This window comes from Hippopotamus amphibius, chromosome 6, assembly GCF_030028045.1.
Source record: "Hippopotamus amphibius kiboko isolate mHipAmp2 chromosome 6, mHipAmp2.hap2, whole genome shotgun sequence".
Taxonomy (NCBI): Eukaryota; Metazoa; Chordata; class Mammalia; order Artiodactyla; family Hippopotamidae; genus Hippopotamus; species Hippopotamus amphibius.
The window spans coordinates 38043012-38058368 of NC_080191.1; the positions used below are offsets into that span (position 1 = coordinate 38043012).

At 36.6% G+C, this 15357-nt stretch overlaps 1 protein-coding gene across 4 annotated transcripts in view; it reads left to right on the top strand.

Annotated features, from left to right (window-relative positions):
- AKAP7 (A-kinase anchoring protein 7) overlaps positions 1–15357 on the top strand; it is a 121746-nt gene that overhangs the window by 70064 nt on the left and 36325 nt on the right. For 3 of the 4 annotated variants that reach the window (XM_057740121.1, XM_057740118.1, XM_057740120.1), the window contains exon 7: positions 267–414. In XM_057740121.1, coding sequence (XP_057596104.1) covers positions 267–414 — 148 coding nt within the window. The remainder of the gene's footprint in view (positions 1–266; positions 415–15357) is intronic. The other variant, XM_057740119.1, reaches the window with a different exon arrangement.

The window sequence follows — 15357 nt, forward strand, 5'->3', positions numbered from 1 at the left end:
CTGAAGCTTAAAGTAATATGAAGATTTGAATGCTTTCAAGTTCAAGCTCAACACTCCTTAATGATTTTTTAAAAAATACAACTCATTTTAGGCAGAGAGACTTTAAAAACAACTTTACAACAGTTTTGTGGTATCCATTTTCAGGTGCCAGTAGGCAATACTGTATATCAAAAATGTAATATCAGATTCTAAGAAAGTGATACAGTTATGGACTGGTTGCCTAGGTGAACTGATTGATTGATGTGATTTTGTTTTGTCATTTCAAGGGAGTGAAAAAAATAGACCCCAAAATCTATGAAAAATTCATCAGTCACAGATTTGGAGAAGAAATGGTACATTGCATAGATCTTTGTTCCATGCTGAAGAAAAAGCAGAGTAATGGTTCGTATCACTGTGAGTCTTCAATTGTGATTGGTGAGTGCCATTTAAAAATGACTCATTATCTTTGATTTTGATTTCTTTAGCATCATTTGTTTTGGCAGATGTTTATGTTGTATGTTTTTCTCAATGACATATTTTCCTAAATATTGCATTTTGACAATAATACATTAAAAATTTTGCAGAACATCTTCAGTTTTCACATTTATCAATCAAGATTTTAGTACCTATAGTTTTTTTTTTCGTTTTTAAGCTCTTTATTGGAATATAATTGCTTTACACTCTTGTACCAGCTTTTGAGGTACACCAAAGTGAATCAGCTGTATTTATACACATGTCCCCATATCCCCTCCCTCCTGCGACTCCCTCCCACCTTCCCTGTCCTGGCCCTCTAAGGCCTCACCCATCCTCGAGTTGATCTCCCTTTGTTATACAGCAGCTTCCCACTGGCTGTCTGTTTTACAGTTGGTAGCGTATATATGTCTATGCTACTCTCTCACTTCGTCCCAGCTTCCCCTTCACCCACCCCCCCAACCCCGTACCTATAGTTTTTATACTTTTGTGCTTTAAATATGATGGTCGTGAAATCTTGAAATGTTGATTCAGAATTCATTTCAGTTTAATTTTACTTCGTGAATATAAAGAAAGCATTTTCTCCTGTGGAGGCCTACGTGACCACAGCATTCTATGCAGGCATTTTTGTATTCACTGCTTCTGATTAGGAAGAGAATGTGCCAGGCCAGAAAGTTTCCGGCTGAGAAGGGAAAGCATAGATGACCTGCAAGGATTGAAACCTTGTCCTTCAATTTCTTCCCTAAGAAAAACATGTTTTGAGGGGAAACAAAGATTCATATATAAATGCACTGTCATCTTATCAGGGAGATGGCGTGTGGTGAGACAGAATCGTACACTAGTGTGTTTCTGAGTGCACAGTGTGTACACCAAATGAAGAATCTGGAAAGCCGGAACAGCGGTATTTCTCATCGTTTGCAATGTGTCTTTCAAAGGAGTCTGATCTGTTGTGATTCAAATATACTATTTCAAACTGGGCAGTCTTCTTTTAAAATTGTGAACTTCAGGACAACCGGATTTGTATACTTTTGAAGTATCATGAAAATACTCAGAGAAGATAAATACATGTATCTAAATATTTCAAGATCTTCAACCACAGTAATTTCTCTTCGCGTCAGCTTGAAGAAAACCTATGGAAATATGCATTCTGGAAGAATCTTTATACTGAAGTTTAAAGCATTTTAAAAATGTTCAAGTGACACAATTTTATTTCTAAATTCTCACTAGAGATCCACAGAGAAGTCATTATTTTACCTTCCAAAGATCTTAGCTATCTTAAACAGAAGATAATCAGTATGTCATTTGAATTTTACATTCTGAAACGTTTCAAGTGTGCTTTAAGGAAGATTTTCATGTTTTCAGAATCTCTGTAAGAGAGCTGCCTTCCATTAAAGTTTTGATGAAGACCAAACATTTCTGTTCAGGCTCATTGTAGAAGGCAAATTTAAATCCTTCTTGCATAATGCAGATTTTGGCTAGCTTTCCATATCTTCTCAGTAATTACTTGAGACCAACCTTGAAGGAGAACTCAGTGCTTCATTGCCTCTCCCACTCCCATGTTTTTAAAAAAGAGAAATATGTAGATTTTACTGAAGGCATTGTGGGGCTGCATTATACAGCTCCCGGCATGATCTCCTGTATTGCCCTTAGACAGCTCTGTTCAGGTCACCCCAAATTACTGTGTTCCATCCCCTGAGTTTTCTTCTGTTGCTCTTTTTCAGCTTGGTTTCTAAAATTCCCCTTATTCCAGGCAGTTTCTCTAGATTTTCCTCTTAGGCTTTTTTATCTCTCACTCTTTTCTAACTCAGGCAATTTAGCTTCTTTCAAACTTCACCCATCGTATTTCTCCATATCGATTATTTAAAAAATGGTTTTTGCCTATTACACATACTCTATATACTCCTGCCTTTATGAACATTAAAGTAATATCTGCATCTAAAATGGCAATTATTGTGTAATAATTGACCAGTTTTAATATACACTAGAGTCTTATATTTGCTATGGATAGTTACTGATTTTCTTGATCTTACCTGAGTTTTGCAACAGAGAATATTGGCCAGGATTCAGGACACTTTCTTTGTGAGTTTCATTTCTCGTTCAGGTTTTATTTTTGTATTATCTTTTTTTAAAAAAAACTTTTATTGCAGTCTAGTTGATTTACAATGTTGTGCTAGTTTCAGGTGTACAGAAAAGTAAGTCAGTTATACATATACATATATCCACTATTTTTTTTAGATTCTTTTCCCATATAGGCCATTACAGAGTATTGAGTAGAGTTCCTTGTGTTATACAGTAGGTCCTTATTTGTTATCTATTTTATATATAGTAGTTTATATGTCAGTCTCAATCTCCCAATTTATCCCTCCCCTTCCCTTACCCCCGGTAACCATAAGTTTGTTTTCTACATCTGTAGCTCTATTTCTGTTTCGTAGATAAATTCATTTGTACCCTTTTTTAGATTCCACATATAAGCGATATCATATGATACTTGTCTTTCTCTGTCTGACTTCACTCAGTATGACAATCTCTAGGTCCATCCATGTTGCTGCAGATGACATTATTTCGTTCTTCATGCACGAGTAATATTCCATTGTATATATGAGCCACATCTTCTTTATCCATTCTTCTGTTGATGGACGTTTAGGTTGCTTCTATGTCCGGGCTATTGTAAATAGTGCTGCAATGAACATTGGGGTGCATGTATCTTTTCAAATTATGGTTTTCTCCAGATATCTGCCCAGGAGTGGGATTGCTAGATCATATGGTAGCTCTATTTTTAGTTTTATAAGGAACCTCCATACTGTTCTCCATAGTGGCTGTACCAATTTACAATTCTACCAACAGTGCATGAGGGTTCCCTTTTCTCCACACCCTCTCCAGCGTTTATTGTTTGTAGATTTTTTGATAATGGTCATTCTGACCAGTGTGAGGTGATACCTCATTGTAGTTTTGATTTGCATTTCTCTAATAATTAGTGATGTTGAGCATCTTTTTATGTACTTTTTAGCCATCTGTATGCCTTCTTTGGAGAAATGTCTATTCTGCCCTCTTGTTCAGATTTAATTGGCTTCGACTGGTATGGCTTCTCTTTAATTTGATCCTAACTCAAATTTAATGTCTGTTTCCTGAACTTTGAACCAGTATTGTGTTGTATGCATTAAAGAGTGGGATAGATTTCACATCTTAAGATATTTTGTATTCAGAGTTCTAGAATGGAAGTTAGACTTCAGGGACTCTAGGAACCTTCTGAAATTGTTTATAAAACTTCATATGTAGGTACATATGTGAATTCTTCTGGGGAGAGAATTTATTAGATTTGCATATTTCCTGTCTCTTAATTTGTTAATGGTACATTCTTGGAGAGCACTGGATTCCAAATCACTGATTTTCTTTTCAGCTCTCTCAATTATACCATTTAGAACATTAAAAAAAACAAAACAAACAAGAACAGAAAACGAAAAAACTAACGACTATATGCTTCACTTCCAAGATTTCCAGTTGATTCTTTTTCATACTTTTCCTGTTCTGATCTTTGCATTATGGATGCTGTTCCTTCATTTATCTCTTTGATGATTTCAATATAATTGATATTGAAAATCTTTTCATATTTTGAAAATCCGGTTCCTTGGGTATGAATTCTTCTATTTGTTAGATCTTTTGTGGCACTTGACTTCCTCTGGTGCTTTTAAAGTATTTTTGAGAGCTCATTTAATTGTGCATGTTTACCCCTCATAAATCCACGTGTGGTTTTGCAGATGTCTCAGTCCTAGTCCCAGGGGCTGCACTGCTTTTTATTAGGTTAGGAACTGGCAACAGCAGCCATCCTTATCCATAAGGAGTTGGAGTGCATTCTTCTTGTGTCTGTTACCAATTTTTTAAAGAGTAAGGTTTTTTAAAGAGTAAAGATGATTAGCCCTTTGCCATATTGGCTTCAGATATTTTCCAGGTTTTATTTTGCACTTAGTTTTTCTGTTTTGTTTTGTTTGGGGTTTTTTTTGGCTGCATTGGGTCTTTGTTGCTGCACTCGGGCTTTCTTTAGTTGTGGAAGCAGGGGCTACTCTTCGTTGCAGTGCGTGGGCTTCTTATTGCTGTGGCTTCTCTTGTTGCGGAGCAAGGGCTCTAGGTGCTTGGGCTTCAGTAGTTATAGCACGTGGGCTCAGTAGTTTTGGCTTGTGAGCTCTTAGAGCGCAGGCTCAGTAGTTGTGGTGCACCGGCTTAGTTGCTCCGCGGCATGCAGGATCTTCCTGGCACAAGGATCGAACCCGTGTCCTCTGTGTTGGCAAGTGGATTCTTAACCCCTGTGCCACCAAGGAAGTCCTGCATTTTGGTCACAAGAGATTTTTCATATTAAATGTTTTTAATGTAAAATTATAGATAAAAAATTCTGTGATTTCTTTATTATAACTAGCATCAGCTCCAAACCAAAGATTTGATACATTTTCATTTATATTTTCTTCTGTTTTTTTTTTTTTTTTGGTTATTATTTTTGCATTTGAGCTTTTCATCTCTCTGGTATGATTGTTAATTAAGGACTCAGAGGATTAATATAGAAATCCAGTAACTAAAAGTGGTTATGAAATAGAGATTTAGTTTCATGAAATTTTTTTAGAATTTTTTTTACACCCCACCAACCTTACCGTGTGTTCCAACGATCACAAATTAGCAGCCCTTCATGTTGTACTCAGCTAACACAGGGTTTTTTTATTTGTTTTACAATTTTAATTACTTGCCAATCTGGGGTGATTTTATGTAAAAAATCTGGGTTTCTGGTGCCTTTGAATAATCAAAAAATGTGGTCACACCGGTTCTACGTTCTTGCATGCAGTGATTTCCTGCTTGGGGTAGTAGGCACACCTTGAAAGTAGCTGCCTTTCATCACCCCCCTTACTCTTGCTCTTCTTCCACAATTCACTTATGTCATTCACACTACCTCCTTGCTTCCTGAAGGCATCTGAGTTTGGATACCCTGGCAGCTGTTGCTGTTCCCTGGGCCTGCTTTTCGTTTCCATGCTGAGCATTTTCCTCTCCAGCTTCTGCCATCGTGCGTCTTTATGTGGAGTGTTAGGGGAGTTTGGTAGGATATGGAGGCAACAGTCATACGTTCAGATACAAGAGAAAAGTACTACATTTTAATTCTCTCATAATAAGAAATTTGGTTGATATTATGCTTACTTAATATTGAGCTGTAACTTCACAAATCTAACTGCATTAATCAGCTAAAATTAAAAAAAAAAGTGAAAAACCTGTTCTTCCTGGTGAATCCAGGAATGAAATATAGCTCAGATATCCTAGGGTGGTGAAAACTGTTTTGTGTGAGCTACTTACTGGAGTTGGGTGAATTAATTTTTCTGTGGCAGCTCTGTTCCACTTATATTTCCTTAGGGAAGGTAATTGACTAAATGACACCCTTTGTAAGATTGATGAGCAATTTAGTGCTTTCAAAGACGAGTTTGCTTTCAGCTGTCGGATATCTCTTAGAGGAGGCAGTGGGGAATTTGGGAAGGCCCAGAAGTTTTTTTTTTTTTTTTTTCTTTGCAGGCCAGTGTACTTCTTATAACTTCTGCAAGCGGAGGTACAAATATGATTTTCTGAGAACCCCAGCTGTTTTTTTGGTTTAATAATAATGATTCATCATTGATTTAATGAATGTTAATGAATGTGTACAACGTGTGTACTTCTCTTGGGTATCATGAGATACAGAGAGGTATAAGACATGATCCTTAAGGGTGATATAGTGTCACTGGAGAGCTGAGACTACATCTGAGAAATGGAGAAGGAGGAGGAGTGGAGGAATAGGGCTTCATCCATAACAATCATGGGCTTTGATAGGACACAGTGGAAGAAGCTTATAACTTTAGCTTCTAGGAGGGTGTGGGGATGGGGAGTGGCAGAGCTCGGATAAATAGGATGAGGTGGATAGTAGAGAAAGGACACTGTCCAGAAGCAATAGGTACAGTTTACAGGGGGAGAGAAGCAATAGATTGGGAGGCAGTGTGGAGGTAATATTAGTGATAATATTAAGTGATAGGAATAGCAGTAATATTAGTGACAGGAGGCGCCGTGATTGAGTCTGTAGTCTAGTTAGCTGGGGAAGCTACAGAGGGGAGGTTTGTGTGTTTGGGGAGTTGTTGAGGGAGGTGGGAATGGAGTCGAATATACTGAGTCAGTCAGTATGTGATAAAGGACACTGAGTAGATAGATGTGAGATGAAAAGAGGGTGAAATTTAATGCTCAGCATAACGACAGAGGATTGGATCCTAAAGATAGACCTTCAATTAGTTCTAGACTGTAGAACAGAGACAGTGGGGGAGTTAGGGTTGGGCCAACCATTGGCTGAAATAGAAGCAAACAGACCTATGCAGATATGGTGATAGAAGAGAAGAAGGGTCATAATAAGTTAGAGTCATCAGAGCTGGAGTCAGCGGTCTGTATCCAGTGTCAAACAGGTCAGACCAGCAAGACACCAGACTCAGACTTTATGGGCTGAAATACTATGGAGAATTCTGAGTGAGTTGAGTCAATGAATTTATTCTATCCAGATGTCCCTGCTTTTTGAGAATCACTCTTAGACCTGGACAGCTTAGACCAATCCTCTCAGTCTTAAAAGGCTTGTCATGGTCCATCCAGTGATTCCCAGTGGTCCTGTGTAGGTAGTGGTTCAGCCGAAGGGAAAGGACTTTCTGGGATTATGTCTGAGGAGACCCTGAGATTTGACTTTGGTATCCTAACCTTCAGTGTTCCTCTACCATTATGGGCCAGGGCAGAGCTCCGAAATCTCTGGATCTTGCCCAGTTTGGTATGTAAGCATGGGGGTAGGGGGGGTTCTTCTCTGTGCAAGATAAGGATGTCAGTGTAATTGACCTACTGGTTAGTGGTGCAGGAAGGGGTGGAGGGAAAAGGAAGTCAACAGTTTTTCTTCCTTGGGTGAAAGGCGTAGCTAGGACAAAAATCTTTCAGCTTTCTAGAATCTTTAAATCTGAGCTTTTGTCATATCAGTGATAAGTAGTAAATTTCTAAAATGTTTAATTTGAAAATGTTTATATTGCTAAAATGTCATACACCCACTTAGTAGATAGGGGTATTGGCATTAGATATGTGCTTATGTCTGTTTTTTCTCATGTGAATCATTTACTTTTTATCAGTAAAAATGTGCTTTGTTGTGCTTATCTTATGAATGATTTGATAGTCTGATAATTTACAAGGCTACACTTTTGTTGGGCTTTAAACTCTTTTAAAATGGCTGTAGTCACTAGTTCACAAAGTTTGGTCTGTGGATCCCTGGCAGTCCCTGAGATACTTTTAGGGTCTGTGAGGGCAAAACTATTTTTATAATAATACTAAAGTATTATTTGCTTTTTCCTCTGGGTTAACATTTGCACTGATGATGCAAAAGCCATGGTAGGTAAAACTGTGGGTGACCAGTGTAAATCAAAGCAGTTGCAAAAAAAAAAAGAAAAGAAAAAAGCTGATTTCACCTAAGAATGTTCTTGCTGAGAAGTAAAAATTATTAATTATATTTAATCTCATCCTTTGAGAATGTGTCTTTTTAATATTTGTGTAACAAAAATGAGAGGTGCTCATAAAGCACCTCTGCGTATTGAAGTAGGAGGTTGACTCAAGGAAAAGCACTCTGTGGTTGTTTAAGTTGCGAGCTAAAGTAGCCCCTTTCCTTCATGGAACATCATTTTTTCTTGAAAAATGACCCATGGACATTTTTCATTTTCACACTTGGGAATTTGGCAGACATCTTCTTGAAAATAAATAAACCTGTCACATCAAGGACAACTGACATGATTTACATACAAGCTTTCAGGCAATGATAATAATTTTAGAAAATTGTAATCTATTACCATGAGTTGACAGATTCCTAAACTTAAAGACTTTTCCCCACTTTTTTTTTTTAATGGAAAATTTTATACACAAAAGTAGAGAACACAGAGGAGAATAAGGAACTCCATTATCCCAGTTTGTTTTTATCTATCACACCGTCTTTACTTTGTTGAGGTATAACTTATACACAAAACTTGTATCTGTTCAAAGTGTATAATGATGATTTTTTCACCTGTGTATGCACCTATGAAACCATTATCATCATCAAGATACTGAAAATTTCCTTCACCCCCAAATGTTTACTTGCTCCCCTTCGTAATCCATAAAGCCTTACCTAATGAGATGGTATGATATTAATGAATTCTTTGATGTTATATAATGAAATATGTCAAAATACGGAGGATCTGCATAACTCAGTGAATCAGTATTTTTAAAGTGACCAGTGTGTGTTGTTACAAAGACATGCATGGATAAAAGACCCTTTAAAAGGTCAAGATAGACCAAAAGATTTGACTGTAAAGATTATGAAAAGTTGACTGATATGTTTTTAAGATTCCACATTGCAGCTACACTTTTAAGAAACTACAACTTGTCAAGTTTTGGTGTAATATCAAAGAATAATATCCACAGTTATCTGAAAAGGTTATTATTCTCCTCTCTTTTCCAAATATATTTCTATGTGGGGCTGGATTTTTCTTACACTTCAAATGAAACAACATATTGCAGCAGATTGAATGTAGAATCAGTTATGAGGATAAAGCTGTCTTTGATTAAGCCAGACATTGAAGAAAATTGCAGGAATGAAAAATAATGCCATTTGTCTCACTAGAAAATTTTTTATTTTAAAAAATATGGTTATTTTTGTAAAACATTATGATAACATGTAGTGGATTTATTATTGATATTTTGAAAGGAATGAATAAATACATTTATAAAAATTCTGTTTCAATTTCTAATGTAGTAAACATTGACATATTTAATTTCTAATGTAGTAAACATAATCCAAATAGACGAAAGTTTTTGGTAGGGAGAGATTGTAGATTATTTTTAAGAGTGTAAAGGGGTCCTGAGGCCAAAGCATTTAAGAACTCCTGCTTTAGTTCATGTGTCCAAGAAAACTATGAAAAAATTTAATCCTCAGACAACTCTCCAAACTTAATTTTGATCAATATTTCCAACTTTTTCTTTGAACAGATTAATTTTGATGGCTACTCAGTTATCTCTGTATAAAATATAAACTGGGTTGATTCCTCTCTCCTTAATTTTTTTGTTCATCCCTTTTAAATTTCCATTTAAGCATTCTGGATAAAAATGTGACAAGTAGAAAAATACCCAAGACTGACAATAGCATATCTATATGAAATGACACATTAAAAAAATCATTATTATGTGAAATTTATATTCTGTAATATAGGAATGCTCTTTCGTGGTGGGGAGGGCCCCAAAATTTTGTCTTGTTTTCTTTTGCACAGGCTGACAAGGAGATCCTTAAGAAAACTTCATCTCTACTTAGACTGATTAAGATGAATGTATCTCAAGCATGTTAGAAGAGGGAAAAGTGAAAAGACAGTTTATCACCTAAGGGAACTGTACTTTTTTTTGTTTTAACTTGAAAACTTTAGCAGCTGGAAATTTTCTCTGTTCAAAATTATCAAGTAATTTAATAAGAGCTGAGTGCAAGGTATTTAATTATTTACTCTATAACACATAAATTGAGTGACCACGTAATTTATTATCCAGATGGTACACTTGTAACTGTCTTCTAAAAAGAAAGAGTTTGAAGTTTCATTGTTATACCCCTAATAAAATTGAAAAGCAACTGATAGTTGGAACTCTCAGCTTATTTCTTTCCATCTGCTTAAGTTAGAGGAAGTTGCAGGATAAGTAACTGAGCAAATTAATCTTAGTGATGGCTCACTGTATTTTAACTGGTGTATCAGCTATTAATCTGATGCTAACACAAAGTGGCAGCTGTGGCTCAGGCTATTTTGAAAATCTAACCATCTGTTGGCCTGGTTTCAAACTTTATGATTTAGATGCCTTGGGAACCTTACATATTAAAGGGATAGTGCTATGTGGTAAATTTAACTATCTGACAAATAAAGCATCACTGCTAGAATGATGCAGTGATAATTTGTTATTTTCTGATTTATGTGGAAAGCCCTTGATTTAATGTATATTTTAGAAAACATGAAAGTAAATAGTGAATACCAAATAAAAAGAAAAATAAATGAATGAAGTGACTGGAGGGCGGAGTCTGCAGGCACACGAAGCCATGAAGATACAGGAAATTAGTCTTAGCAGAGCCTGAGTTGCCAAAAGTTACGGCTCACTGGCCCATCACTTTGCCTAATTGCCTCTGAACTCATTTTTCTCACCAGACTAATTAATGCTTTTTAATGTTTTAAAAGTACTTAACACAGTGCCTGACATATAAAGTTATAAAAATGTTAGTTATTAAAATTAATAGCAGTACTAATTATACGAGAATACTTATTGCAACAGTATTCTTACTTTCCTAACATCAGAACAGCCATTCAGGTTATTATAAATTTGCATCATTCCTAATGCTTTCCTTAAATTGGTATAGGGTTGACACTGGTGCATTTCAAAAATAAAAATGCACATATATACACACACATATATGTTTATATCTATCAAATGCCTTTTATATATTTATGTAATATTTTATATTGCATACACATATGTATATATAATTTACGTATAAAAATACAATGGTGAAGATAAAAAATTGACTTTTTTGGAGGGCTGTGGGAAAAGCACAATAAAGCGTTTTCTGTGTTTTGTATAAAATACCTAAAGCACTAACTGTAGCTAACAGAGAGAACAACATTTTGTTGATTCATGAATTGTGGCTCTATGTGATCTTCTATTGACTAGGGTGTTCAGGGGAATATTTTGTTTTGATTCTGCCTTTGAGTAAAGGAAACTACATTTGATGATCATGTTTTATATTTCATATCAGGGAACCGCAGCTGCCAAATATATTTTCATTGCTAACAGCTCTGATCAAAGCAAAAGCTTTTACTTAAGAAGTCAGTCTTAGCCTAATATGGTTTAGAGAAAAGGAGTTCACAGTTTTGCTCCAACTGTGAATTTTTAGCAAGAATTTAGTTTATAAGTGTGGCATACATTTATCTATATATGATAGGTTTTTTAAAAAAATTAGCATGCTACTCTATTGATTTACTTTTTTAGGGCTTTTATCTTTTTTTGCTATACAAAATTATTTATAGACCCCTTCAATCACTTTTCTAAGTTTAATTGACCAAACAACAGATACCACATTTTTATTAAAAGTTAAATATAAAACTCTAGAGGACACTGGTGGTTAGCCTCTTCTGAGTCCATTCTCTTCCTGCCCTGATTCCTGATTGGCAGAGCCGTCCCTTCCCTGTGAGGCAGTGGGCTTCAGGGCACATGGGCTCCACTCTCACCCTACAGGTGACTAGTTCCATTTTTCTTGCCAGTGATTAGGAAGTGGCATGTGATCCAGTTCTGATAAGTGAGGGGAAGTCTGCTTAGGACCTCAGAGAACAGTTTTCTTGATGCTGCATAATTTGTTGGGAAGAGAACATCATTTTTTAGCTGGAAATTGTTGAGTATACATGTGCTCCCTGGACTTAGCAGCATCTTAACCATAGAGATGCTAGGTGACTTCAAGTCCATGTGCTGAGTATGGGAGACTAGAAGGTAAAGCTTGATGATCTTCTTAAGCCACAGAATTAACCAACCCAGAGGAACTCTACCTCAAATTATAGGAGGTAATGACATTTAAAAAAATTCTTAACCATTTGAATCAGGAGCTTTTTGTTACTTGCAGCTGAATGCACCCTAACAGATAGACATTTTGGATATGAATTATGAAATGCATTAACAGAAAATAGACTCAGCCTTTTGGTTTTATGGGTATTTAAACACAGTTCTGATAGTTACTAAAACTTGTTAGATGAATCCATAAACAGAATGAGTACTGACATAGTGTATCAGATGAATGTCAGCCTAGACTGTGGTGGATCATGACAGATCCTGAGACCTGCCAAAGCCAATCTTTTGGCTCCTGAGCATGGTGGCTTCTCTTGTTGTGGAGCACGGGCTCTAGGCATGTGGGCTTCAGTAGTTGCGGCACACAGGCTCAATAGTTGTGGCTCACGGGCTCTAGAACGCAGGCTCAGTAGTTGTGGCGCACAGGCTTAGTTGCTCCGTGGAATGTGGGATCTTCCCGGCCCAAGGTTCAAACCCATGTCCCCTGCATTGGCAGGTGGATTCTTAAGCACTGCAGCACCTAGGAAGTCCCCAAACCAATCTTGATTTAACTGCATTTCATCTAGTATAAGAGAATTTTCTTTTCATTATCTTATGGATTCACTTTCATTCTTCTGTATCACTGTGTTATTAGAGGAAAAAAACTTTAATAATTATATACTGAGTTATTAAAGCATCTTTTATTTGAAGTCTTCAAATGCTTTACATAGCAGGGAATGTGACTGACTGTTGTCTTGCCCAAGACAAACAGTGAACCACTTTCAGAACTAAATATAGGTTGAGGATATTCTACATAAAGAATTGGGACCTGTGAAAAACCGCCAATAAGCTAGGAACTGTAGAACCAAATTTTGTGTTGTTTACATTGACAAGCTACAAATAAAATCAACTCATTGGGTCCTCTTGGCTTTTTGAAATACATTTTTTCTTCCTATGAAGGATGTTTCTTTCTCTTTGAAAGGTTCAGGGCATTAAAGGATTAAAGGCACTTGAATAAGAAAGCAGCCATGTCGGATAATACAAATACTGGCCAGCAGATTAAGTGTATTCTCTGCTTTTCTTTCTTTCTTTCTTTTTCTTTTTTTTAAATAGGTTTTAACATGCAAACATGTAACTTGTCTGTGAGTAAGGAACTCAGGTCAGTTTTTGTGAATTCATCGTTAATGCCTGCAGAGAAGGACAGACTGTAAAAAGCAGGCCTGAATGGTACCTGTCTCGAGTAGCTGACTGTTACTGGCCTTTGTCCTCCTGATTCTGCACTGCCTTCAGAAAACTGTCCAGTGGGACTTACCCCGATGCGAATGCTGGGCTCCCTCCTGCTCCCTCATGCGTGCCTGCAGATGTGGGCCTCCCACCCTCCTCTGGCCCAGGCGTCTTCTCTCGCCTACTCTGGCAGCACCCCTCGACTCAAGAATTAACTTCACCCCAAGAGCTGATGTGATTATCATGTTAGCACATACTCAGTGCTTAATAAATAGTGCCGGGAATCAAACTGAATTGATAACATGGTATCATACAAATTCCAGGTGTCCATGTCCATGTTGTAACTTCTCAGCCCTTTTCTCAGCCCTGCTGCTGTCTGTCCTCTGAGCAGGGAAATAGATTCTCCGCCCTAATGTATTTCTCAGCATTGAGGAAAAGGCTTCAACTACATACATTGTTTAAGGTTGGGCCACGTACATAGAAAAGAACGGACTGAATAATAAGCAGGGAGGAGGCAGTTGAAACTCGGCACTAAGCTGGCATGCAGCAGCAGAGGTTGGGAAGGACATCATGGATTGGTAAGGAAGGACTTCTTTTGTAGCTGTGGTTATCGGCTTGTTTCCTCTCCTTTCCTAAATGCATATATGCTGTATGTGGTATGTTATGTTTTTCTCCTTGTGTTTCATATACAGGAAAAAACACATTCTCTTTCCAATTACATACTAAAAATGTATAGCATATGGCAGTTTCAAATACACATACCTATAACTTTCAGCTCTTGAGAAAAACAGCTAAAGCACTGCAGAGAGAAGTTAGAAAGTCTTTGTTGAAAATATGACTAAAGTAGGCATAATGTTAAAAAATAATTCTTGGCTTCCAAATTTCAGGTAGATCAAGATTCTTTTACCTGGTAATTAAAAAGGACTTTCGCAATGAGATTTACAGATTATCCTTAAAGTTTTTTCAGCTATAATTTTTCAGTCTCTTTCTCTTGCAGACTGACACTCATAAGAACAGCTTTCAAATATCAGTATTTAATGATGTAGTTTCAGAACCTTACCCCTTGGTTACAAAATGGCTGCACAGATGTAGCATGACTAAAAAATGGAGGAGCTCACTTTGCTGTACAGCAGAAACTAACACAGCATTGTAAATCAACTGTACTCCAATAACAATTTATTTTTTAAAAGTGGAGGAGCATCTGTGTGATAGATACATGCTTACTGTGGATTGAGAATTGAAATCTGGTTTTATAAGAACACAGAGAAACAGAATACAGCATTAACTCCACCCAGACTTCTTCAAGCCTAGATTAATTGTTCAGTTTTTGGTACCCTGATATCAACATAAGAATTTGGGGTATATTCTGAAATATCCCAATTTTCATGAGTTGTGTCTCCATAAATTGTCAAGCACTTCTTGAGCTTATGTATCTTTTCACTGGAACTGTGACATTTCTTGGAGTAACAGTTTCCATAAGTGTGCTACCTGCACAAGGAAATTCTCGTGAAGTGTGTCTTGTGTGCTTAAAGGCATGTCTCCTAAGGCTTGGTTCCAGAATTTGGAGGGATGAAGCATTTTCCCCCTCTATTTACACTTCATGGTTTTATGTCCTCTTTCCCTCCACTCTTTTAACTAAAGGAACATTTACTTTTTCTTTTCTTTCTCATTTGTTTCTATAAGTTGTTAGATTTGTTTTCTCAATGAATTGGAGGTCTCAGAAGAATTGATCATCTGTACAGTTTTATAGAGTCAGAGTATTACACTGAGATTTTTTCCTTTATCTTGAGTCAGACTTTAACAGCAAGGTTGCTCAGAAATCCAAATATACATGTTTCCAGTTATAGATAGAAAATAAAGGCAAACAATGACACAGAGAATGGAGTCTTTGGTCATAGTTAAGAATTATATTTTCCCATTGGAGACAGTAATCAGAGCTGATATTTCAAAGTACATGAAGAAGAGGCAGCTGCCACCCCCTCACACTTTTTAATTTTATTCCTCTGATTTTAACCATTATAATAAAAATTCAAACAGCTATAGCAAGTATGGGCAACTGTCCTAACCATGATTTGTTTGTAGCCAGGC